General features: G+C 35.8%; 1 protein-coding gene across 1 annotated transcript in view; it reads left to right on the plus strand.

The window, feature by feature from the left end:
- The window catches only part of GRAMD1C (GRAM domain containing 1C), a 101,923-nt gene that overhangs the window by 13,755 nt on the left and 62,009 nt on the right, over positions 1 to 26,159 (plus strand). The window contains exons 3-5 of the mRNA XM_045852068.1: positions 16,127 to 16,211; positions 24,933 to 25,036; positions 25,759 to 25,854. Of these exons, the coding sequence (XP_045708024.1) occupies positions 16,127 to 16,211; positions 24,933 to 25,036; positions 25,759 to 25,854 (285 nt within the window). The remainder of the gene's footprint in view (positions 1 to 16,126; positions 16,212 to 24,932; positions 25,037 to 25,758; positions 25,855 to 26,159) is intronic.

Raw genomic sequence — 26,159 nt, forward strand, 5'->3', positions numbered from 1 at the left:
GCTGTCAGTCTGTTCCATGATTCCATGTGTCTACTTCTATTTTGCTCATTATTTTGTTCATTAGATCCCTCTTATAAGTGCAATCATATGGTATTTGTCTTTCACTGACTAGCTTATTTCATTTAGTATAATAGTTTCCTGTTCCATCAATGTTGGCAAAAGGTAAGAATTCCTTTTTTCTTTCGGTTGTGTAATATTCCATTGTGTAAATGTACTACAGTTTTTTTGTCCACTCGTCTACTGATGGACACTTAGGCTATTTCCAAATCTTGGCTATTGTAAATTGTGCTGCTGTGAACATGGGGGTGCATAAATTCTTTTGAATTGGTGTTTTAGGATACTTTGGGTATTTTCCTAGCAGTGGAATCGCTGGGTCAAAAGGCAGTTCCACTTTTAGATTTTTGAGGAAATTCCACATGTTTTCCACAGTGTGCATTCCCACCAACAGTGTACTAGGGTTCCCTTTTCTCCACATCCTTGCCAGCACTTGTTGTTTGTTGATTTGTTAACGATGGCCATTCTGATTGGTATGAGGTCAGGTTTTATTGTGGTTTTAATTTGCATCTTTCTGTATGTATTTCTTTGAGAAGTGTCTATTTAGGTCCTTTGTACATTTTTTAAAAATATTTTATTTATTTTTTTTTAGAGAGGGGAAGGGAGGGAAAGAGGGAGAGAAACATCAAGGTGTGGTTGCCTCTTGCACACCCCACACTGGGGACCCAGCCTGTGACCCAGGCATGTGCCCTGACTGGGAATCAAACTGGTGACCCTTTGGTGTGCAGGCCAGCGCTCAATCCACTGAGGCACACCAGCCAGAGCCCTTTGTCCGTTTTTTAATTGGATTATTTATATTCCTGGTGTTATTACGTAAGTTCTTCACATATTTTGGAAATTAAACCCTTTTTCAATATATTGTTAACAAATATGTTTTCCTATACAGTTGGTTCGCTTTTAATTTTGATGGTGGCTTCTTTAGCTATGCAGAAGCATTTTAATTTGACGTAGTCCCATTTGTTTATTTTTTTCCCTTTATTTCCCTTGCTCTAGTAGATATATCGGCAAAAGTATTGCTGTTTGAGATAATACGAAATTTTACTGCCTATGTTTTCCTCTAGGTTTTTTATGGTATCACAACTTATATTTAAGTCTTTTATCCATTTTGAGTTTATTTTGGTGTATGGTGTAAAATGGTGGATCTAATTTCATTGTTTGCATGTACCAGTCCAGTTCTCCCAACACCGTTTATTCAAGACACTGTCTTTACCCTTATGTTGCCTCCTTTGTCTACTATTAGTTGACCATAGAGACGTTGATTTTTCTGGGCACTCTGTTCTATTCCATTGATCTGGTCTGTTCTTAAGCCAGTACCAGACTGTTTTGATTACAGTGTACTTATAGTATAGTTTTTTTAAAAAGATTTTACTTTTAGAGAGTGGGGAAGGGAAGGAGAAAGAGAGGGAAACACCAATATGTAGTTGCCTCTCACATGCCCCCCCTGCTGGAGACCTGGCCTGCAACCCAGGCACGTGCCCTGAATGGGAATCAAACTGGTGACCCTTTAGTTTGCAGGATGTCACTCAGTCCACTGAGCCACACCAGCCAGGGCTATAGTTTGATATCAGGTATTGCGATCCCTCCAACTTTGTTTTTCTTTCTCAAGATTGCTGAGGCTGTATGGGATCTTTCTGGTTCCATATAAATTTTTGGATTATTTGTTCTAGATCTGTGAAATATATGCCATTGGTATCTTAATAGGAATTGTGTTGAATTTATAGATTGCTTTGGGTAGTATGGACATTTTAATTATGTTAATTCTTCTAATCCATGAAAATGATATATGCTTCTACTTATTTGTATCTTCCTTGTTTTGGAATTAGGATAATACTGTCCTCATGTAAAGAGTTTGGAAGTCTTCCCTTTTCTTGAATTTTTGGGAACAGTTTAAGAAGGATAAGTGTTAGTTCTTTTTTGAATGATTGGTAAATTTTGCCTGGAAGCCATCTGGTCCAGGGCTTTTGTGTGCTTCCTTTTTGATTACTGATTCGATTTCAGTAGTTACCGGTCTTTTCAGGCTTTCTGTGTCTTCCTGATTCAGTTTTATAAGGTAGTATGTTTCTAGAAACTTGCCATTTTACCCAGGTTGTCCAATTCTCTGGCATCTGTTTTTTATCATAATTTTTTAAAATCCTTTGTATTTCTATGGTATCAGTTGTTACTTCTCTTTCATTTCTGATTTTATTTTTGGTTCTCTCTTTTTTTCTTGTTGGGTCTGGCTAAAGGTTTTCTATTTTGTTTATCTTTTCAGAGAAGAAGCCTCTGGACTCATTGATCTTTTGAATTTTTTTTTAAGTCTCTATGTCATTTATTTTTGCTCTGATCTTGACTATATCCTTCCTTCTACTCACTCTGGTCTTTGTTTGTTGTTGTTTTTCTATACTTTTAGATATATGGTTAGGTTGTTTATTTGAGATTTTTCTGTTTTCTTTAGGTAGATCTGTGTTGCTGTGAACTTCTGTGTCAGGAATGCCTTCACTGTGTCCCATAGGTTCTGGGTTGTTGTGTGTCCATTTTCATTTGTTTTCAGGTACTTTTTGATTTCTTCCTTGATTTCATTGTTAACCCATTTATTATTTAATAACATGTCATTTAGCCTCCATGTATTTGAATGTTTTGGAGTTTTTTCTTGAGGTTGATTTCTAGTTTCAAGCCATTGTGATCCAAGAAAATACTTGATATGACTTCAATTTTCTTGAATTTTTAAGGCTTATTTTGTGTCCTATCATGTGGTCTATCTTTGAGAATGTTCCTTGTGCACTTGAGGAGAATGCATATTTTGCTTCTTTGGAGTGAAACATTCTGTAAATATCAATTAAATTCATTTGTTCTAGTGTATCATTTAATGCTGCTATATCTTTGTTGATTTTTGTCTGGAAGATTTGTCCATTGTTGACAGTGGAGTGTTAAAATCCCCTACAATGATTGTATTGCTGTCCATCTCTTTCTTAAAGTCGTCCAAGATTTTCTTTTTTATATTTATGGTGCTCCTATATTGGGTGCATATATGTTTTCTAGGATTATTGCCTCTCTTTGGACTGACCTTTTAAATATTATGTAAAGTCCCGTTTAATCTTTGTTATGGTCTTTATTTTGAAGTCTTTTTTGTCAAATAGAAGTATTTGACCCTGGCTACCCTGGTTTTCCTTTCATCCCCATTGCATGAAATATTTTTTTCCATCCCTTCATTTTTAGCCTGTTTAAATCTTTCATTCTGAGGTGGCTCTTTTGCGGGCAGCATATATGTGGGTCATGCTTTCTTATCTAGTCAGCTACCCTATTTCATTTAGCTGGAGCATTTAATCCATTTACATTTACGTTTATTATTGAAAGGTACTTATTTATTGCCCTGTTTCTTCTTTGTACCTGAGTTCTTTTCTCTATTTCTTCTTCTTAAGGCTGTACCTTTAACATCTTTTGCAGTACTGGTTTGATGGATATGTACTCCTTAAGGCTATTTTTTTTTTGTTTGGGATGCTCTTGATTTCACCTTCATTTAAAGTGAGAGCCTTGCTGGATAGAGTAGTCTTGGTTGCTGGTTCTTGCTTTTTATTTCTTGGAATATTTCATGCCAGTACCTTCTGTCCTGTAGTATTTCTGTTGAGAAATCAGCTGATATACCATACTTTTTGGACCATAAGACACACTTAGGTTTTAGAGGAGGAAAATGGGGGAAAAAACTGAAGCAAAAAATGTGGTAAAATATTTAATAATATAAATAACATAATATTTCACCAATGTAAATGTAAACAGAACTCAACAGCAGCATTAACAACCATTATTCCTCCCAAATTTTGGAGTGTGGGGGGAAATGTGCGTCTTATAGTCCAAAAAATACTACTTATTGGAGTTCCCTTGCAGGTAACTGATTTTTTCTTGCTTGCTGCCTTTAAGATTCTCTTTGTCTTAAACTTTACCATTGTAATTGTGATGTGTCTTGGTGTATGCTTCTTTGGCTTCATCTTGATTGGGACTTTGTGTACTTCTTGAAACTTCATGATTCTCTCACTGAAGGTGACTGAAGTTTAAACGTGTAAGAATAAATACACAATTTTTTATAAATAAATTCTGTTTTTTGAGGGTATCTGCTAGCACATTTTGGAGCTTCTTATGGGATCCTGAGATTCTCATTATTCTACTTTATTTTCCATCATTTTTGTAGACACATTTTGAGTCCTAGCACAATGTTGTTTTCTTCCAGAGAAGATTTTCATGTACTCTTTGTCATGGAGTTTGAGATCACCTGATTTCATTTTCAAGGATTAAGATGACCTGAAGCTGGACTCTAGTACTTGTGTTATTGATCTGTAATTTAATTCTATTGTTGACAGACAACATACTTCATGTGGTTTTAATCCTTTAAATTTATTGAAACTTGTTTTGTGACCCAGCATATTTTATATCCTGGACACTGTTCCGTGTGTATTTGAAAAGAATGCCTATTCTGGAGTTGTTGAATTAAGTGCTTTGTAAGTGATAGGTATAGTTGGTGGATAATGTTTCTTCCCTTCCTCTCAGTTTTATTGCACTATAATTGACAAATAAAATTATAAGGTATTTAAAGTATACATTGTGATGATTTGATGTACATGTATATTGTGAAATTATACTTAACATTTAGTTAATTAACACATCCATTACCTTACATATTAATTTTGTTGGGACATTTAGTCCTCTCTTAGCAAATGTCAATTTTAATTATACAATACAATGTTATCAACTATAGTCATTGTGTCATACATGAGATCCTCAGACCTTATTCATCTGATAGATGAACATTTGTAACCCTTTATCATTCTCTCCTTATTATCTCTATCCCCAATTCCCTGGCAACCACTTTCTACTCTCTGTTTCTGTGAGTTTCATGTTTTATTTAGATTCCACAGTAATCTGATACTACCCAACATTTGTCTTTCTTTGTCTTACGTATTTCATTTAGCATAGTGCCCTCAAGGTAGTTGTTGCAAAGGACTGGGTACTGTTGTTAAAGTTCTCCTTGCTTATTTTCTGTCCAGACATTCTGTCAGCTATTGAGAATGGGTTAATGATATATCTAACTCATGTTCAATGGTGTTTTTTTCAGTTGTGTCATGTCAGTTTTTGTTTCATGTATTTTGGGGCTTTGTTTTCTTGTATATACATTTAAAATTGTGTCTTCATATATTGATCTTTTAATTATTACGAAGATATCTTAATGACTATTAATAATTTTTGTCTTTACATCTATTTCTGCTGATAGTAATATAGCCCCTCAAGTTCTCTTATGGTGGTTGATTGTATGGTGTGTCTTTTTCCATCCTTTCACTTTCAGCCTCTTTGTGGTTTTGGATGTAGGGTGTATCTGTTGTAGACAGCATAGAGTTAAGTTTGTTTTTATCCAGTTTGACAGTCTCCATGTTTAGTCCATTTATATTTAATGTAGTTATATTATGGTTGTATTTAAGAGTAGCTAATTTGCTATTTGTTTCTACTATGTTTTGTATCTTTTTGTCCCTCTTTTCCCCTTTACTTCTTTCTTGATGTGCCAAATATTTTTTGGATACAATGTTTTAAAAATTAAAAAGAATTTTCAATTACAGTGTAGATTCAATATTATTTTACATTAGTTTCAGATTTACAGCATAGTTTAGGATACTATTTTAATTACTTTGGATTAATAATATATTTGAGAGATCCAAGATGGCAGCAGAGTGGGTTCGAAGCCACAATAACCTCCTCCCATGACCAAACTGGAATTGCAACTAAATTATAGAAAATTTATCCTGCATAACCAACTGAATACTAGCTGGAAAGAAGCCTTATAACCAAGGACTTATGGAAAAAAATGCATCACCACAATGAGACTAGTAGGACATGTGGAGGCATGAGAGGGCTGGCTAGGTTTCCACGGGTGGCAGTTGAAGTTCCAGATCAGTGGGTGGAGGGTGGAGAGCATTTCCCTTGATAAGTGTGGGGTCTAAACTCCAAGCTGGTTCCTCCAGCCTGGAGCACCAGAACTGGGAAAGGAACCCAAGTAACATCCGGCTGTGAAAAGCAGTGGGGTTTCTGTCTGTCAGGGACAGATGGCTAGAGTCACAGAGAGCCTCTTAAAGGGCCAATGCACAAAATTTCATTTGCAGCCACTTATCCTGCGCTCCAGCAGAGGGAGAGCAGAGTAGACTAGAGCCACAAGAGGAGAGTCTGGGGTTGGTGGCTCTGCGGAGAGAGCTGAAGGGTCAGCCTCCAGGATCCCTGTGCTGAGTCATTCCCCAGAAGCTATCTTTCTTGGACAGAGCACTCCCCTCCAAGTGGCATCAGCCTGAGGTGAAGCAAAAGCTTTGCCCACAGGAATTACTCTGCCCCACCCAGTAGAGCTTACAGAGAATAGTACAGCTGGAGGCTATTTTAGTGTTTAAGCTTAACAGAAATCCTGCAGGTGAGGGAGGATTTCTGGGAGCTCTGAAACTTTAGCTGACCCTCCCCTGGGGTCAGTGCTGTTAAAAGTCAGCCTTGGTGTGCAGCCTGGTTCTTTCTGCACATACCCAGGCCATGCTGTGAATTGCTGATAACTCCAAACAGGTTGGCCAGGGCCAGTCATGGGGAATATCTGACTATATAGGTCTACACTAGAGTCTGTGCAGATCTATCTAACATGTACAAACAAATATAAAGAGGCAGTTAATAAAGGAAGACACAGAAAAAGGCCCCAAATGAAAGAATAAGAGAATTCTCCAGAAGAAGAACTAAATGAAATGAAGGCAAGCAACTTTTCAATAACAGATTTTAGAGTAATGAGTATAAGGATACTCAACAGCAAGAAAAAAGATATAGAAATCATAAAAAAGGATCAGTCAGAAAAAAGAATGCACTATCTGGAATAAATAATACACTAATAGGAATAAAAAGGTTAGATGAAGCAGAGGATTGAAACAGCAATTTGGAAGACAAGGTAGAAAAAACACCCAAGCAGAGCTGCAAAAAGATAAAAGAATTTTAAAAAATGAGGAGAGATTAGGAAAACTTTGGGACAACATGAAGCATAACAACATCTATATCATGGGATTACCAGAAAGGGAAGAAAGGGAGCAAGAGATCAAGAAACTATTTGAAGAAATAATAACTGAAAACTTCTTTAATCTGGTGAAGGAGAAAGATACATAAGTCAAGAAAGTGCAGCGAGTCCCAAACAAATTGGGCACAAAGATGCTCACACCAAGACACATCATACTTAAAATGGCAACGCTTAAAGACAAGGAGAAAATCTTAAAAGAGACAAGACAAAAGCAGTTAGTTATCTACAAGGGAGCTCCAGTTAGACTGTCATCTGATTTCTCAACAGAACATTTCAGGGCAGAAGGGATTGGCATGAAATATTGAAGATGATGAAAAGCAGGGCCCTACAACCAAGGCTACTTTACCCAGCAAGGCTATCATTTGAAGTTGAAGTAGAAATAAGGAGCTGCCCAGACAAAAGCAAAACAAAACCAAAGGAATGTGTTAACACCAACTGGTACTGCAACAGATGTTAAAGGGCTTTCTTTAAGAAGAAGGGGAAGGGAAATGGGAAGAGGAAGGAGAAGAAGTAGGAAGAAGCAGGAGGACAAGGGAGGAGGAATGAGGAGGAGGAGGCAGAAAAATAGTTAAATAAATGGCTATAAATTTGTATCTATCAATAATCACTTTAAATGTAAATGTCTTAAATACTCCAATTAAAAGACATAGGGTAGCTGAATGGACCAGAAAGCAACTCATATATATGCTGTCTCCAAGAGATCCACCTCTGATCAAAAGATATACATATACTCAAAGTAAAGACATGGAAAAAGATATTTCATGCAAATGAAAAAGAAAAAAATGCCAGGGTAGCAATACTTATATCTGGCAAAATAGACTCTAAAACTAAGGCTATAGTAAGAGACAAAGAATGACACTTTGTAGTGATAAAGGGACCAATCTAATCCAACAAGAAGCTATAACCCTAGTAATCATGTATACTGCCAACATAGTAGCACCTAAATATGTAAAGCAAGTCTTGATGGACGTATAGGGAGAGATTGACAGAAATACAGTCATATCAGGGGATTTTAACACCCCACTGATTCAATGGATAAATCTTCCACACATAAAACCAACAAGGAGATAGCAGCCTTAAATGACACATGAAATCAAGTGGATGTAACTGATATCTACAGAGAATTTCACTCCAAAGCAGCAGAATATACATACTTTTCATGTGCACATGGTACATTTTCTAGGATAGACCACATATTAGGACATAAAACAAGTCTCAGTAAATTTAAGAAGATTGAAATCATATCACGCATCTTGTCTGACCACAATGCTATGACACTAGAAATGAATCACAAGAAAAAAACTGAAAAATACACAAAGACATGGAAGCAAACTAACATGCTATATTAAACAATGAATGGGTCAACAACAAGATCAAGGAAGAAATCAAAAGATACCTTGAAACAAATGAAAATGAGGACATAACCGTCCAAAATCTGTGGGACACTAGGAAAGAAATGCTAAGAGGAAATTGTTAGCTTTACAGGCCTATCTCAAGAAACAAACCAAAAAAGCTCAAATAAACAATCTGACTTCACACTTAAAGGAACTTGAAAAAGAAAAACAAAAAAAGCCCAAACACAGTAGAAGGCTGAAATAATAAGTATCAAAGCAGAAAAAACCCAATAGAGTCTAAAACAAAATTATATAAAAGATCAATGAATCTAAGAGCTGGTTCTTTGAAAAGATAAACAAGATGGACAAACCTTTAACTACTCTTATCAAGAAAAACAGAGAAAGGACCCAAATAAATAAAGTTAGAAATGAAAGAAGAAAAATAACAACTGACACCAAAGAAATACAAAAGATTATAAGGAAATATGATAGACACCTATATGCCAACACATTGAACAATCTGGATAAAATGGACAAATTCCTAAATCAAGAAGTATCATAGAATCTAAATAGATTGATTATACCCAGTGAAATTGAAGTTGTAGTAAAAAACAAACAAAAAAAAAACCTCCCACAACAAACAAACAAAATGCCTGGACTAGATGGCTTCACAGGTGAATTTTACGAAACATTCCAGAAGAACTAACAATTTTCCTTCTCAAACTGTCTCAAAAAATTCAAGAAGAGGGAAGACTCTTAAGCACATTTTATGAAGCTAGTATTATGCTAATCCCAAAACCTGATAAAGACACTGCAAGAATAATTATAGGCCAGTATCCCTGATGAACATAGATGCTAAAATACTTAACAAAATATTAGCAAAACAAATACAGTAATCCATCAAAAAGATCAAACACCATGATCAAGTGAGATTTTTTCTGGGAACGCAAGGTTGGTACAACATTTGCAAATCAATAAATATACACCACATAAACAAATGAAGTATAAAAACCACATGATCATATCAATGGATGCAGAAAAAGCATTTGATAACATCCAGCACCCATTTATGATAAAAACTCAGCAAAGTGGGAATAGAGGGAACATACCTAAACATAATAAAGGCCATATATGACAAACACAGTGCAGCATCATACTGAATGGACAAAAACTACAAGCATTACTCCTAAGACCTTGAACAAGACAGGGATGTCTGCTTTCACTACTCTTATTCAACATAGTACAGGAACTCCAAGCCATAGCAATCAGACAACAAAAATAAATAAAAGGCATCCAAATTGGAAAGGAAGAAACAAAAATGTCATAATTTGTGACATAGAGAACCACAAAGATTCCACCAAGAAATAGTAGAACAGATAAATGAATATGGCAAATTAGGATAACAAATTAATATCTGGAAATCAGTTGTGTTTTTATATGCCAATACTGAACTATTAGGAAGGGAAATTAAGAAAACAATCCCATTCATAATTGCTTCAGGAAGAATAAAATACCTGGGAATAAATCTAACCAAAGATGTAAAAGACCTGTACCTGGAAAATTATAAGACACTGAAGAAGATACAAATAATTGAACACACATAATCTGTTCATGGATAGGAAGAATTATCATTAAAATGTTCATGCTACCCAAAGCAATCTATAGATTCAACACAATTCTTATAAAGATACCAATGACTTTTTTCACAGAACTAGAACTAATATTTCAAAAATATATATGGAACCACAAAAGGCCCTGCATAGCAATAGTAGTCCTGAGAAAGAGTACAAAGTTGGAGGAATCATACTACCTAATATCAAAGTATACTATAAGGCCATCATAATCAAAACAGCATGGTACTGGCATAAAAACAGACACCTAGACTAATGGAACAAAATAGAGAGCCCAGAAATAAACACACTTGTTTATAATCAATTAATATTCAACAGAGGAAGCAAAAACATACAATGGACTAAAGATACTTTATTCAGTAAATGGTGTTGGGACTTCCAGCCAAGATGGAGGCATAGGTAGACACACTGTACCTCCTCGCACAACCAAAAGAAGGACAACAACAATTTAAAAACAAAAAACAACCAGAACTGATAGAAAATGGAACTGTATGGAAGGCCCACAACAAAGGAGTTAAAGAAGACATTCTTCCAGATCGGTAAGAGGGGCAGAGTCAGGCAGCTCATAGCAAAGTAGTGGCTGGCGGACCCAACAAGGCGGTGGATTGTGGAATGGGGTATGGCACACAAGGCTGCAGCTGGCCAGCAAGGCAGCAGCTGGTGAACCAGGCGGTCCCACATTTGTTTGCAGATAAACCAGGTGAAACTGGGGAACAGGGTGGACTGTACAACCCAGGGTCCCAGCACGGGGAAATAAAGCTGCAAACCACTGATTGGAAATACCTGTGGGAATTGAGGCGGCAGTGCGAGAAACTCCCAGCCTCACAAGAGAGTTGGTTGGAGAGATTCACAGGGTCCTAGAATGTACACAAGCCCATCCCTTAGGAAATCAGCACCAGAAAGGCCCAATTTGCTTGTGGGAAGCAGGGGAAGTGACTGACAGCCGGCAGAAAGCAGAGCAAGTGCCTTTGTTCCCTCTCAACCTCCTGCCTCACAACACAGAGATGTGGGTTACCCTGCCAGGGTGAACACCAAAGGCTCCGCCTCTTACTATGTAACAGGTGCATCAAAACAAAACAAAACAAAACAAAAGGCTCAAATGAAAGAACAGATCAAAGCTCCACAGCAAATACAACTAAGCGACCAAGAGATAGCCAACCTATCAGATGCACAGTTCAAACCACTGGTGATCAGGATGCTCACAGAATTGGTTGAATTTGGCCACAAATTAAATGAAAACAATGAAGACTATGCTAAATGAAATGAAGGAAAATGTACAGGGAACCAATAGTGATGGGAAGGAAACTGGGACTCAAGTCAATGGAGTGGACCAGAAGGAAGAAAGAAACAACCAAACAGAAGAGAAGGAAGAAACAAGAGTTCAAAAAAATGAGGAGAGGATTAGGAATCTTCAGGACATCTTGAAACGTTCCAATATCCAAATTATAGGGGTACCAGAAGGAGAAGAGGAAGAGCAACAAGTGGAAAAGTTATTCGAACAAATAATGAAGGAAAACTTCCCCAATCTGGCAAAGGAAATAGACTTCCAGGAAGCCCAGGAAGCTCAGAGTCCCAAAGAAGTTGGACCCAAGGAGGAACACACCAAGGCACATCATAATTACATTAGCCAAGATTAAAGAGAAGGAGAGAATCCTAGAAGCAGCAAAAGAAAAAGAGGCAGTTACCTACAAAGGAATTCCCATAAGATTATCAGCTGATTTCTCAAAAGATACCTTACAGGCAAGAAGGGGCTGGAAAGAAATATTCCAAGTCATGAAAGGCAAGGACCTACATCCAAGATTGCTCTGTCCAGCAAAGCTTTCATTTAGAATGGAAGGGCAGATAAAATGCTTCTCAGATAAGGTCAAGTTAAAGGAGTTCATCATCACGAAACCCTTATTATATGAAATGTTAAAGGGACATATCTAAGAAAAAGAAGATTAAAAATATGTACAGTAAAATGACAGCAAACTCACAGTTATGAACAACCACACCTAAAACAAAAAAACAAAAACAAAATAAGCAAACAGCTAGAACAGGAACAGAACCACAGAAATGGAGATCACATGGAGAGTTAGCAACAGGGGAGTGGGAAGGAGAGAGTGGAGGGAAAGATACAGAGAATAAGTAGCATAGATTGTAGGTAGAAAATAGACAGGGGGAGGGCAAGAATAGTTTGGGAAATGTAGAAGCTAAAGAACTTATGACACATGGACATGAACTAAAGGGAGGAATGTGGGTGGGAGAGGGTATGCAGGGTGTAGGGGAATGAAGGAGAGCAAATGGGACGACTGTAATAGCATAATCAATAAAATATAGTTTTAAAAAATGGTGTTGGGAAAAGTGTACAGATACACACAGAAAAATGAAACCAGATCACCTTTTTACACCACACACAAGAAAAAAAAATCAAAATGGATTACAGATTTAAATTTTAGATCCAAAACCATAAAAATTCTAGAAGAAAACATAGGCAGTAAAATCTCAGACATTGCTTGTAGCAATATTTTATCTGATATAGCTCTTCAGGCAAAGGAAACAAAAAATATATAAACAAATGGGACTACATCAAACTAAAAAGTTTTTTTTCACAGCAAAGGAAACTGTCAACAAAATACACAGACAACCCACTGAATGGGAGAACATATTTGCCCATACATCTGATAAGGGTTTAATATCCAGAATTTATAAAGTACTTCCAAAACTCAACACCAAAAAACCCAAACAATCCAATTAAAAATTTTCAAAGGACCTGAATAGACACTTCTGTAAAGGGGATGTACACATGGCCAACAGACATATGAAAAAATGCTCAATGTCACTAATCATCATAGAAAATACAAATTAAAACTGCAGTGAGATATCACTTTACATCAGTCAGAATGACTATCACATATAAATCAACAAACAATAAGTGCTGGTGAGGATGTGGAGAAGGGGGGGAACCCTTCTGCACTGTTGGTGGGAATGCAGGTTGGTGCAACCACTGTGGAAAACAGTATGGAGTTTCCTCAAAATATTCAAAATGAATCTGCCTTTTGACCTAGCGAACCCACTTCTGGGAATATATCCGAAGAAACCCAAAACACTGATTTGAAAGAACATAAGCACCCCTGTGTTCATTTCAGCATTATTTTCAATCATGAAAATATGGTAGCAGCACAAGTTCCATCAGTAGAAGAGTGGATAAAACAGCTTTGGGACATGTCCACAATGGAATCCTACTTGGCCATAAAAAGAAGAAAATTTTGCCTTTGTGACAGCATGGATGTACCTGGAGAACATTATGCTAAGTGAAGTGCACCAGTCAGAGAAAGACAAATGTCATATAACTTCACTCATATGTGGAATCTAATGAACAAACTGAACTAACAAGCAAAACAGACAGACTCATAGATAGAGAACAGATGACAGCTCTGCGAGGGTGCGTGTGGAAGGGGTGGTGGGACTGAGCGAAAAGGAAAAAGGACTCATGGACACAGACCACATGGTGGTGATTGTAGGTGGTAGGGGGTATCAGGGGGATAAATTGTAGTGGAAAAATACAATAAAAATAAAATAATGTATTTGAGGGTTTTTATGTTGATTGCTAAGGGATTACAGTATACATCTTAACTTTTCACAATATATTTCAGGTTACTAACTTAATTCCACTTAAAGTATTGAACTTCTGCCCCAACATAGCTCCATTATCTCTCCCCTCCATTTATACTGTTGTCATGTATATTGCACCTATTTGTCTCATAAACCCATCAATAATACAGCATTATAATTATTGCCTTGTAGATTCATATGTTTCTTAAAGATGTTAAGAGAGAAACTGGAAAATAGATTTGCATGCTTTTATGTTTACCAACATATAGTCACTTCTGGTGCTCTTTTTTTCTTCTTGCATATTTGAATTACCATATTTTGTTATTTCTTTGCAGCCTGAAGGATTTCCTTTATTATTTCTTTTAGGCAGTTCTACTGTCGCTATTTTGTTTTATTTTATTTTTTAAAATTTTTAATGTTTATTTTTATGTTTTAAAAGATTTTATTTTTTTATTTTTACAGACGGGGGAAGGGAAGGAGAAAGAGAGGGAGAGAAACATCAATGTGTGGTTGTGTCTCGCACACCCCCTACTGGGGACCTGGCCCTCAACCCAGGCATGTGCCCTGACTGGGAATCAAACTGGTGACCTTTTGGTTTGCAGGCCTGCACTCAATCCACTGAGCTACACTGGCCAGGGCTCTATTGTTTTATAATAAGAAGTCAGCCATTAATCATACTGTTTTATACCTGTATGCATGAATAATTTTTTCTTGCTGTTTAAATCAAGTTCTCCTTTATCTTTAAACAACTTGACTATGATATGTCTAAGTATGAGTCTCTTTCCTTTATCCTAATTGGGATTCATTAAGCTTCTTTGATGTATAGGTTAATGTTTTTCATCACATTTTGAAAATTTTGACCATTTCTTCAAGTGTTTCTGCCTCTTTTATTCCTTCTGATGCTCCCATCACATATATTTTGCATCATATAATGTTGTCCCACAGGTCTCTGTCTCTTCATTTTCTATAGTTTTTTTGTTTAGTTTTGAAATTAGATAATTTTTACCTGTCTCTCTTTAAGTTTACTGAATTCTTTTTTTACCATTTGACTTCTTTGATGAACCCTTGTAGTGAGTTTTTTTTATTTCAGTGATTGTAGTTTTCAAGTCCAGAATTTACCTTTTTTCTTAGAAAAAAAGCTATTTGTTGAAATTCTGTAGTTGTTGAGTCATTGTTGTCATGTTTTAATTCTTTAAGCATGGTTCTCTTTAGCTTTTTGAACATATTTATAATAATTTCCTAAATCTAAATCTAGTACCTGGGGTCCGTGAGTCTATTGCTTGCTTTTTTCGAGCCACATGGGTTTTTGTGTGTGTGTGTGTGTGTATGTTTTATAATTTTTTGATAATGATACAATTTTGATAATATATTGTAGCAACTGTGGATTCTGATTACATCTTCTCTGCCCCTAAAGCTTGTCACTGCAGATTTTTATTTGATATCACTCCTAGAGTAAGTAAATCTGTGAAGTCAGTTTGTCCTGTGGCTAATGGGAACAAATATCTCTGCTCTGTTTATTGTTGTTATTGTTTTTATTTTTAGGGATGGCTTCCTAGTGGTCACTTTTTATGCCAGACAATGAATGGTCAAAATTTGTGCCCAAATATAGACAGCCAGTAAGACTTCTTTCCACTGACAGATTTGTGTGGGTTGGGGAATGCACTCAAAGTTCAGACCATTTTCAAGTTTGTCTCAGTTTTTATGTTACCCTGAGACTTACTGTGTCTCTAGTCAGGAATGCGTAGGTAGTTTGGGATCCCTCTAGTCTGCTACACATGCACGCAGCCTCTGTTCAAACAGAAATACATTGAATATTTATAAAGCCCATGTATGGCTGTCTTTCTTTTCAAGATCTCTGTTTAATCCCCTGCTAATCTGCCAGTCTGCTTGTTTCTTGCTCCCATTAAGACTATAATCTCACAATTTTCCATTTCACTTCTAGGCATACGTTTTCTGCGTTTCACTTTGAGTACACTCAGCCCGCTCTCTCAGCAAAGCTGCTAGCTCTCAGGGTCTGTTCCATCCTGGTAGAACTACAACACTGATTGAACTCTCAGGGGAGGAAGAGTACTGGAGGCTGGCTAAGGAAACGGGGCCACAGACTTCTACTGCTTCTAAGTACAGTGGAATTTCATGAACAAATATTTTTGAGTTTGTATGCCTTTGGTCAACTTCCTATTATTTTGAGGTGATTGTTTTTGACCATTTTATTTTTCTAGGTATAAATTTGCTTTTCCAGAGAGGATTTACCAAGATCCTTACTCCATAATGGTGGTAGCTTCCTTTTGGTGTTTTTTGAAATGTTTATTTATGTGGTTTTTCTTTACAAAGACATATAAAATATTGTATAAAAAGCATATTATTTTAAAGATCATTTTAAATTTATTTTCTAAGGTGCTACATTTCAGTTCATTTAATGAAGATTATAATTAAACAGAAATTTAATCTTTTCATTGTTACAGATTTCAAGTTCCACCTATAAAGACAGGAATGAGGAATACAAAAGACAGTTCACACATCTACCTGATACAGAGAAGCTGATAGCAGGTAAAAAAGACAGGAAGTTGCAGAAACCCATTTTACCACCTTATTATCAAATTGGAACTGATGAGTGACAGTATCGTAGAAAATGTTAGCCTTTGTGCTAGACAAAAAATATTTTTCCATATAAGCAGCATGTTATATCATTCATAATTATACTATGTTAAATTAAGTTGTAATTCGGAGAGGGGAGATTTCTGATTTACAAAAATACTAAGTACTGGCGAAGAAAATAGAACTAAAGGGAAATGATTTGTCACTATTTCCACTTTTGCTTGTTTCAAATGGCTTTGTAAGGAAAATTTAAATTTGATATTCAATATATATTATCTTTCCCTATATAAAAGATACTTCTTAACATGTTATAGAGCAATTTTACAAATTTTTCTAGGGCTATATCATTATTCATGTAATATTTTTTTTAAAAAAGTATTTTTTAATGATTATGCTATTACAATTTTCCCAATTTTTCCCCCTTTATCCCCCCTCCACCCTATGCCTCCAACCCTCGAGCATTCCCCACCCCTTAGTTCATGTCCATGGGTTGTACATATAAGTTCTTTCAGTCCTCTGTTTCCTGTACCATTTTTTAATCTCTCCCTGTCTATTTTATGCCTACTAACTAAGCTGCTTTTTCCCTGTACCTTTTCCCTCCACCTTTTCCCTCCATTCCTTCCTTCCCCCTCCCCACTGAACTCCTTCCCTGTGATGTCCATTTCTCTGATTCTGTTCCTGTTCTAGTTGTTTGCTTAGTTCTTGTTTTCATTGTTTTTTTTTATTTTAGGTTCATTTGTTGATAGTTGTGAATTTGTTGTCATTTTACTGTTCATATTTTTTATCTTCTTTTTCTTAGATATGTCCCTTTAACATTTTATGTAATAATGGCTTGGTGATGGTGAACTCCTTTAACTTGACCTTATCTGAGAAGCATTTTATCTGCCCTTCCATTCTAAATGAAAGCTTTGCTGGACAGAGCAATCTTGGATGTAGGTCCTTGCCTTTCATGACTTGGAATATTTCTTTCCAGCCCCTTCTTGCCTGCAAGGTTTCTTTTGAGAAATCACCTGATAGCCTTTTGGGCACTCCTTCGTGGGTAACTGTCTCCTTACCTCTTGGTTCTCTTAGGATTCTCTCTTTATCTTTAATCTTGGGTAACTTAATGATGACATGCCTTGGTGTGTTCCTTCTTGGGTCCAGCTTCTTTGGGACTCTCTGGGCTTCCTGGACTTCCTGGAAGTCTATTTGCTTTGCCAGATAGGGGAAGTTTTCCTTCATTATTTGTTCAAATAAGTTTTCAATCTTTTGCTGTTGTTCTTCTCCTTCTGGCACCCCTATAATTTGGATATTGGAATGTTTCAGGTTGTCCCAGAGGTTTGTAAGACACTCTTCACTTTTTTGAATTCTTGTTTCTTCATTCTGTTCCAGTTGGATGTTTATTTTTTCCTTTTGTTCCAAATCGTTACTTTGAGTCCTGGTTTCCTTCCTGTCACTGTTGGTTCCATGAATATTCTGCTTTATTTTACTTTGGGTATTCTTCATTTGTTTTTTCATTTTTGCCCAAGCTCAATCAGATCTATGAGCATTTTGATTACCAGGGCTTTAAATTCTCCATCAGATAGGTTGGCAATCTCCTCATCACTTAGCTCTCTTTCTGAGGCTTTGCTCTGTTCTTTCATTTGGGCCATATTTCTTTGTCTTGGTGCACCTGACAGGTTGTAAGAGGGTGGGGCCTTAGGTATTCACCCGGGCAGGGCAACCCTCCTTGCTGAGCTGCCTGTGGGGGAGGGGCCAGAGATGGAATAGTGCAGCTCACTTGCTTATCTCTAGCCCACTTTCCCACGGATTCTCGTGTGAGTCTGGGAGTTTCTCCCACTGTGGCAACCACCATAGTCCACAGTCAGCTCTGAGTCTCAGTTTCCCCTTAAGTCAGCCCCACCCCTGTGGTCCGCCGCCTTACAGCAGTTTTTCTTAGCTGGCCTGTGCAGTCTGACTGTCTTACCGGTCTGGTTGTTCTGGTTGATTTTTTCTTTAATTCCTAGGTTGTTGGAGTTCCATGCAGCTTGATTTTCTGGTGCTTCTGGTGTTTATTGATTTCAGATTGATTGTTATCCTCCTTTTGGTTGTGCGAGGAAGCAAAGGGTTTCTACCTATGCCTCCATCTTGGTGGGAACTCACCAAAGTCTTTATTCATGTAATCTTTCAGATAGATTTTTTGGAAACAGATTTTAAGAGGAACAATTTAGTCATTTTTCTTATAAAAGTGCTTTATTTTTAATCTAAGCTTAATATAGATACTTTACAATCAAAATATGGAAGTATATTTTAGTTTTAGTATATGCTTTATTTAAATAATTTATTCAAAGACATTTCTCAGATTTCTGATACTGTTGGTCAGTATTCAATTCAACATAGCTGAACTTGTAGATAGCTAAGTACTTTTAAGCCCAGTATCTTAAAAATTGTAATAATGAATTAAAGCAACTTTTAAGAACATTTAAAAGTATTACATTCTCAAGATAAAATGTTCAAATACTGCAAGAGAGCTTTGGTGAAAAGAGTGTGACCCTCTAATGCCTTAGGGCTGGGGAGAGAGAGAGCTGTGTCAAGAGGTTCCCTCCCCTCAGTTCTTGTCTTGCTCGAAAGAGTATGATTCAGGTGAGAGACAAACATGTATAGTGGAAATGAGGTAGCAAGTTTTTGAGCAGAAAGCTACAAGTGGGCACTCAGCTAATCCCAGTGCTCTGACTGTGGGGTTTCAGGGTTATATACCTTATTCAGCTTCTAGGTCCCCCTCCCCCTTCTCCTTCTAAACCTGGGGAATAACATACAGCTACAAAGGCTTTCTTTTCAGTTAGCAAAGGTTCTTTTTCTTAATTAGTGAAATCGTTACAGAGGCTCCAGTTCCCAGCATAGAATCTCAAAGACTACCTCCTGTATTCCTGCGTTGATATTCAGAACACCTGACAATCCTAGTAAGATTGTTACAGAAGCCCCTTTTCTCAGCTCAGTATCAAGGGCTCTCCCCTCTTCCTGTGCTCTTTTGCTTGCAATGCTCAGGACCCCGGACAATCTTAACAAACCCAACTTAGGATTGCTGTGTTAATTGGGGAGACATGTCTTTCTTCTGCTTCTAAGTCTCCTGTATTACTGCAAGCTCTTTGCTAGATTGCAGTGGCAAGGGCCCTGCCTCCGTTTTACCTCTGGCCTCTCGTTCCTAGGTGTTACCTAACAAATGAAGATCACTTCAACATCCTTCCTGGGTGATAATCACTTTTAGTAATTTCTTACAGATATTTCCAGAAATTTTCTGTATACATGGTGGAGCAAAAGTAGGTTTACATTTGTTTGTAGGGAAAATAATACAATAATTAATAAATAATACAAGAATAAGTTGTGTTTTGCATACTCACAATTATAAACCTACTTTTGCCTACCCTGTGTATTTCAAGGGGAAAATACATATATTTCTAAGAGAATTGTGCTTCACTTCATTCTTTTAATGATTGCTTAATATTTATTTGAATGAATTTTGAACCATAATTTATTCAACATAACCTCTATTAATAGACATTTTGATTGCTTGCTGTCTTTTACTGTTATCAATAATGTTACATTGAATCTTCTTGTACATTTGTTTTATCACACATGTGCATACATTGTAGGGTAAATTTTATGAAGTGGAATTGTGGCAAAGTGGTAATGGGCATTTAAAAAGTTCACTGTTGCCAAGTTATCCTCCAAAGGGTTGAATTGGTTTTTCTTCTGATCAATAGTGTTTGTAAGTACCTGTTTTGGCCACACCTGAGGAACTTGGCTTCAGTAAAATTTGGTAAATAGAAATGGTACATAATCATTGTTTAAATATGCATTTCTTTAATTATGAAGAAGGCTGATGATCTATTTATATGTGTATAAACTATTTGTATTTCTTTTTCTGTGAAGCTTTCTCCTCATAAACTTTGCTCATTTTTCTAGTGGTTATTTGTTTTTCTTAATTCAAAGTAGCTTGTTAGATGTTTAAAATATTAGGTATTTTCCATGAGTGTTGCAAATGTTTCTTGAAATGAAATGCTTTTTGTGGAAGCTTTCATAAATATATCATATTCATCACTGCTTTATTGAAAGAAATTAATCTGATGACACAGTAATATATAAAACATTAAAGCCATACAGAAAAGTATAAATAAAATATTAAGTCATTGGGGATCCTACCACCGATAGATAATTTTGGTTAACATTTTGTGGATAGCTTTCTAGATTTTTTTTACAGTGGGTATCTTTGCTTTTCATGTAGAAAATCTCAGATAATCTATATTTAATGAGTGAGTTTAGTAAGGTCAGAGGATTGAAAGTTAATTGAAGGTAAAAGAAAAAATCATATTAATACATACTGGCAGTGAAGAATTGGAATTTGAGTTTCACAAATACCATTTACATGAGAACCTCCCAATAATGAAGTACTTAGGTATAAATCTAGCAAATGTCCAGGCTCTCTACGCTGATAACATTGATAAAAGAAGATCCAACAAATGTTTATGCATCAGAAGACTTAATATTGTTAGCATCTCAAATCCCTCAAATGAAAATCCCAGCAAGCTTCTTCTTTTTTTAATTGTATTTGATAGCAGCTTTTTTTTCAAAGATTTTTTTAAAATTTATTTTTAGAGAAAGGGGAAGGGGAGGGAGAAAGAGAGGGAGAGAAACATCAATGTGTGGTTGCCTCTCATGCATCCCCTACTGGGAGCATGGCCTGCAACCCAGACATGTGCCCTGACTGGGAATCGAACCTGTGACCCTTTGCTTCACAGGCCCGTGCTCAATCCACTGAGCTACACCAGCCAAGACAATAGCAGCTTTTTATAATGGTTACAAAACCTAAGCCCACTTCCAAAACTGGGAACATGTTTAGAAGCCTCTTTTGAAAGAATGTTTTAGTCTTTTTAAACTGAGTTTTAAAAAATAAGAATAATGTAATTTGTCAACACTGTTTTGAAAACTTAGGAGTGTAACAATATATAATACTTAGTTTCCTTATCTATGAAATGGCTTAGGTCCAATTCCGTACTGATAAGGTCGCAACAAATTGAATCAAGCAAATACATACATATGTCTATGCTACTTGATGCTAATGTTCACTTATGTTAGTTTGCACTTAAAACACAAGAGGAAATAGGAATTGGCGCATTAGAGACCCATTTCAATCTCAATGTGTGTAAAATCCAAAAGGTAACTGTCAGTAAGTATGGTGAGTCCAGAAGAAACTAAACTGGAAGGGGTATGATTCACAATATCAAGAAGATTTGGACTTTAAGTGTTTCACCAAAGTTTGTGACCTGAATTAGCTTTGACCCTGTTATTTCCTACTTTTAGTGAGAACTAATTTCAAAAATTTAGACTACAGTGTCTGAATAGGGTGCAGTTAACACATGAAGTTTTAACTCAAAATTTGGGTAAAGAAAAAAGGCACAGTGAACTTTAACTCAATTTTATGTGCACAAGAGTTGAAAAATCTGAGCCACCTTAAAGAGAAATTGATTCTAAAATGTATAAAACGTATAAATAAGCAGAGGCCAAACCACCATGTTAAAACATTCTCTAGCAAGTAAAATTCTTACATTTTAAACATACGATTGTATCCATTTTACATACAAGACAAAACTCACTTTTAAAGTGGCTCTACCTTGGCAGTTACATATATTTGTAATGAATGCAAATGTGCTATGTGCTGTTTATCAGTGAAGACACCCAGCTGATTCACAAAGCTCTGTTTCATCATGATGGCATCTGTCTCATCATCTCATTTAAAAAACACATTCTTTCATTCACTGTCATTTCCTGTATGGATAGATATGCTTAAATTCTTTGGTAGAACTAAATAGCACATCTTGTTTATTTAAATATGTGCATAGTACTTACTCTGAAAGCTTACTCTAGAAGTATGTACAGATGGTTCATTCCATCTGTATTCCCATAACACTTAGTATAAATTTCCACTATATCCATTGTTATATAATAATTATTAAAATAATCTTTGAGTTGGAGCCATTTGTTTATGCCAGAATTGATCATGTAATAATAAGTTGATATAACACAGGTATCAAATTGGCCTATGTTGCTTTTGAATTTACTTAATTTTATTTTAACTTTCTAGTAAACAGCTGTAAGTTATAAAATCCATAAAATGATTTTTGATAAACATTACTTTTTTATTTCCATTTTATATGAATGAAATTGTTAGCATGACTCAAATCAGGTAGAATATCTCTTTCTAAAATGCTAATAATTGGAGAGCCAGGGAAAGAGCCAGACTTGAACGATAAAACAGAACTATATGCCTGTGGTTGCCTAATTTTCAACAACATGTGATCATCTTTCAACAGGGAGAGAAAGTCTCTTCAGCAAATGGTTCTGGGAACACTGGATATCACATGGGAAAGAATGACATTAGACCCCCACCTCACACTATATACAAAATTTAACTTGAAATGGACCAACAACCTAAATATAAAAGCTAAAACCATAAAACTTTTAGAAGAAAACACAAGCAAGTCTTCATGATCTTGGATTTGGCAATGAATTCTTAGATATGACACCAAGCAACAAAAGAAAAAAATAGATAAATTGGACTATATCAAAATTTAAAACTTTTGTGCATCAGAGGACATTATAAAGAAAGTGAAAAGACAATCTATGGCATGAGAGAAATTATCTGCAAATCATATATTTGAGAAGGATCTGGTGTCCAGAATATTTAAACAACTCAACAACAAAAAGACAAAAAAAAATTTATTTTTTATTATATTTTAGTGATTATGCTATTAGAGTTTTCTCAGTTTTCCCCCTTTGCTCCTCTCCACCCAGCAACCCTCACTCCCTCAGGCAATCCCCCCACCATTATTCATGTCCATGGGTCATGCATATAGGTAAAAAATAAAATAAAATAAAATAAAATGCCGATAATTGTATGCTTATTTATTAGTAAGGAAATTGGGAGGAAAATAGTAAAATCTTTAACTTTTAAAAAATTTTGGTCATTTCTTGTATAGGATATATTGCTAGAATGCTATTTCATAAAAATTATTATTGAGGTACAAGTTTACTATACCTGTTTTTGAGAAACCATTTTTAAAAGCACTGGAAAGGTCTGTCAACCTATATTAGTCTTCAGTTAAAGTAATCCAGTTGGTTGCGGTAGTTTTGAACATAGTTAATGTGAAGTAATGCAGTAGTTCTCAGAGCATGGTCCACAGACTGGCAATGTTGGCATCACCTAGGAGCTTGTTTGATTGACATGTAAACTCTTCACCCCACCCCAGACATTTAGTCAGAAACTCTGGGGGAGGGCCTAGAGAATCTGTGTTTTAATAAGTCTTCCAGATATTTTTCTGACATGAAATTTTAGAAGCATTAAATTAATAAAAAGTTTCACTGATTTAGATAAAAATTTCAGGACACCTCAAGGTGACCTTTAACCTAATCCCTGTTTTAGAGAAGCATGCTAGTAAATGAGTAACTCATCCTGCTTAATTATTTACTAGAATTTTTTGTTTGGTGACATCTCAGTTTTGTTTTGCTGAAGGAAGCATTTTGAAAGAGCACATTACTTTGTTCAATTTTCAGTATTGGCTTAGAATTTTAACATGAGTAAATATTTTGAGGTTAACAACCTCCATAACTTTTTTCCTAAAATTGCTAATCACTGTGTATGTTTTTAAAATTTATTGGTTTAACTAAATCTCCTCAAAGCAGCTCTTTATATCTTGTATTATTGATAATTTAGCAATACTATTTACATTATCGAAAGAGACAGACCTTTCGATGGTCTTAACTTGTTGATAGGCAGTGGCATTTACCAGCAGTCTTGATTTTGCTAGATTTGAGTGCTGAGGTCGAAAGGATCAGCTTTAATACAAACTAAAATTTTTGGAGTTATCCTTGTTCCCTCCCTCACCCTTGTCCAACATCTAATTAATCACTAATTTCCCATCAACACTATCTCTTAATATCTTTGAATCTAACTACTTATTTATCTTAATACTGTCATCTGGTCTGAGCCACCATCAATTTCTCCCTGGATTTCCAGCTGAATTATCTGAATCCATTTTCACTGTGTGAATAGAGTGGTCTTTATTAAGATACAACTGATCATGCCCCTTCCAGTTAAAACTCATCAATGGGTTCTCATCAAGACCATGTATTACCATGGCCTGAGACACCTTATATGATCTAGCTTCTCCAGCTTATTTGGGCCAGAGGTCTCTCTTTGTATAGTTGCTTAATGTGCTGTGTTTCTTTCTGCCATGGGGCCTTTGCACACACCATGCCCTCATGGTCCAGCTGACCCTTTATTGGTTGATCTTTAGATCTCATTTTAAAGATTACTTTTTCTGGAAAACTTTTCCTGACATACTTTTTCCCTGCCCAGTCCTCCATTATCTATGTATGCCTTGTTGTATTCTCTTACAGCTTTCTCCACACTTTGGTCATTGTACTTATAAATGTATTTGTTTATTATATGCCTTCCCCTCTAGACTGTGTTCCATGAGGACAAGATCCTTTTCTGGTAGCCCTAGTGCCTGGTGCAGGAAGAATGAATAAGTGAATGAATGAATGAATGAATGAACTAAGGAATGAAGAGTGATGACTTCCCATGCATTAAAGCAGTGTAAGATTTATGAAGTTGCCATATTTTTGTGACTAAGCTGTTCCTTGTTTTTGTGTATGTAGATTATGCTTGTGCTCTTCAGAGGGACATTTTGCTTCAGGGACGACTATACCTTTCAGAAAACTGGCTATGTTTCCATAGCAACATCTTCAGATGGGAAACTACAGTAAGACATATTTTGATTTGATTTGTTAATACAAGTAACTGCTTAGATAGAAATGTATGCAAGCCTCCTAAAAGCAATGTACTTTATTAATTTTTTATTTTTTATTGACATTACTGGGGTGACATATGTTAATAAAATTATGTTTCAGGTATACAGTTCTACAATATATCATCTGTATAGTGTATCATGTGTTTACCACCCCAGCCATCTTCTTCTGTCACCATTTATCCTTCCTAAAGTAAATTTACATATATTTGTATATCTATACTTATATTTATATTAACACAGTATATGTGTTGTAGAAGTGTGCAATCTATTTTTCTTAATACATTGAGCTCTGTTTGTACATATGTAGTACAGTTGGAGAAAGATTTCAGATTGAAAAAAGCTTGAATAAACATCCTTTTGACCGGCGAAGTCATGTCTTATGTGACAGACTGCCCGAGTTTTACGTGCGTGTGTTAATGTAGAACATGAACTCCCACATGTCTTTTCACACTTCACCCTAACATTAGAGACAGGAGTTGATGCGGGAAATTACTGAAGGGAAGAAAGTCTGACTGCTCACTCTGTTTTTCTCAGAGAATGCAAGCATGTAATTAATATTATTAACTCCTTTAGGTTTTTCTAGTATTGATTAGATCAGGGTAATACTTGGTATTTGGTGTGATAGGTATTATGAAAAAATCCATTTTGTGATTTTTCATCTTTTGTGTGTTTAGATTTCTATTGCTTTAAAGAATATAACCTTCATGACCAAGGAGAAAACTGCTCGACTTATCCCAAATGCTATCCAGATTGCTACAGAAGGTGAAAAGGTAAAAAACTTTTCTACCTTTGCCTTATTACATAATGTGGAGAAAATCTGCTTCAGTGTTGGGAATATAAGCAATTCTTCTTGGAGTTAGGAATATCTAATTGAGATACATTGAGTTTCCTACTAGATTTCTGTACACTTAAATACTTACTGATTAACTTTAAATGACTGCTAATATTTTTGTACTTTAAAGAGAAATTTCTCTCATATTTATCATTTTTTCACTGTGAGAAGTAGATAGAGTAAGCATTAGCAAAACATACTTATTTCTTTTAAGTCCTATTTAATAATTCCATAATGACTTTT

The sequence above is a fragment of the Phyllostomus hastatus genome, unplaced genomic scaffold (assembly GCF_019186645.2).
Source record: "Phyllostomus hastatus isolate PE091 unplaced genomic scaffold, TTU_PhHast_1.1 phas_contig_86, whole genome shotgun sequence".
NCBI lineage: Eukaryota > Metazoa > Chordata > Mammalia > Chiroptera > Phyllostomidae > Phyllostomus > Phyllostomus hastatus.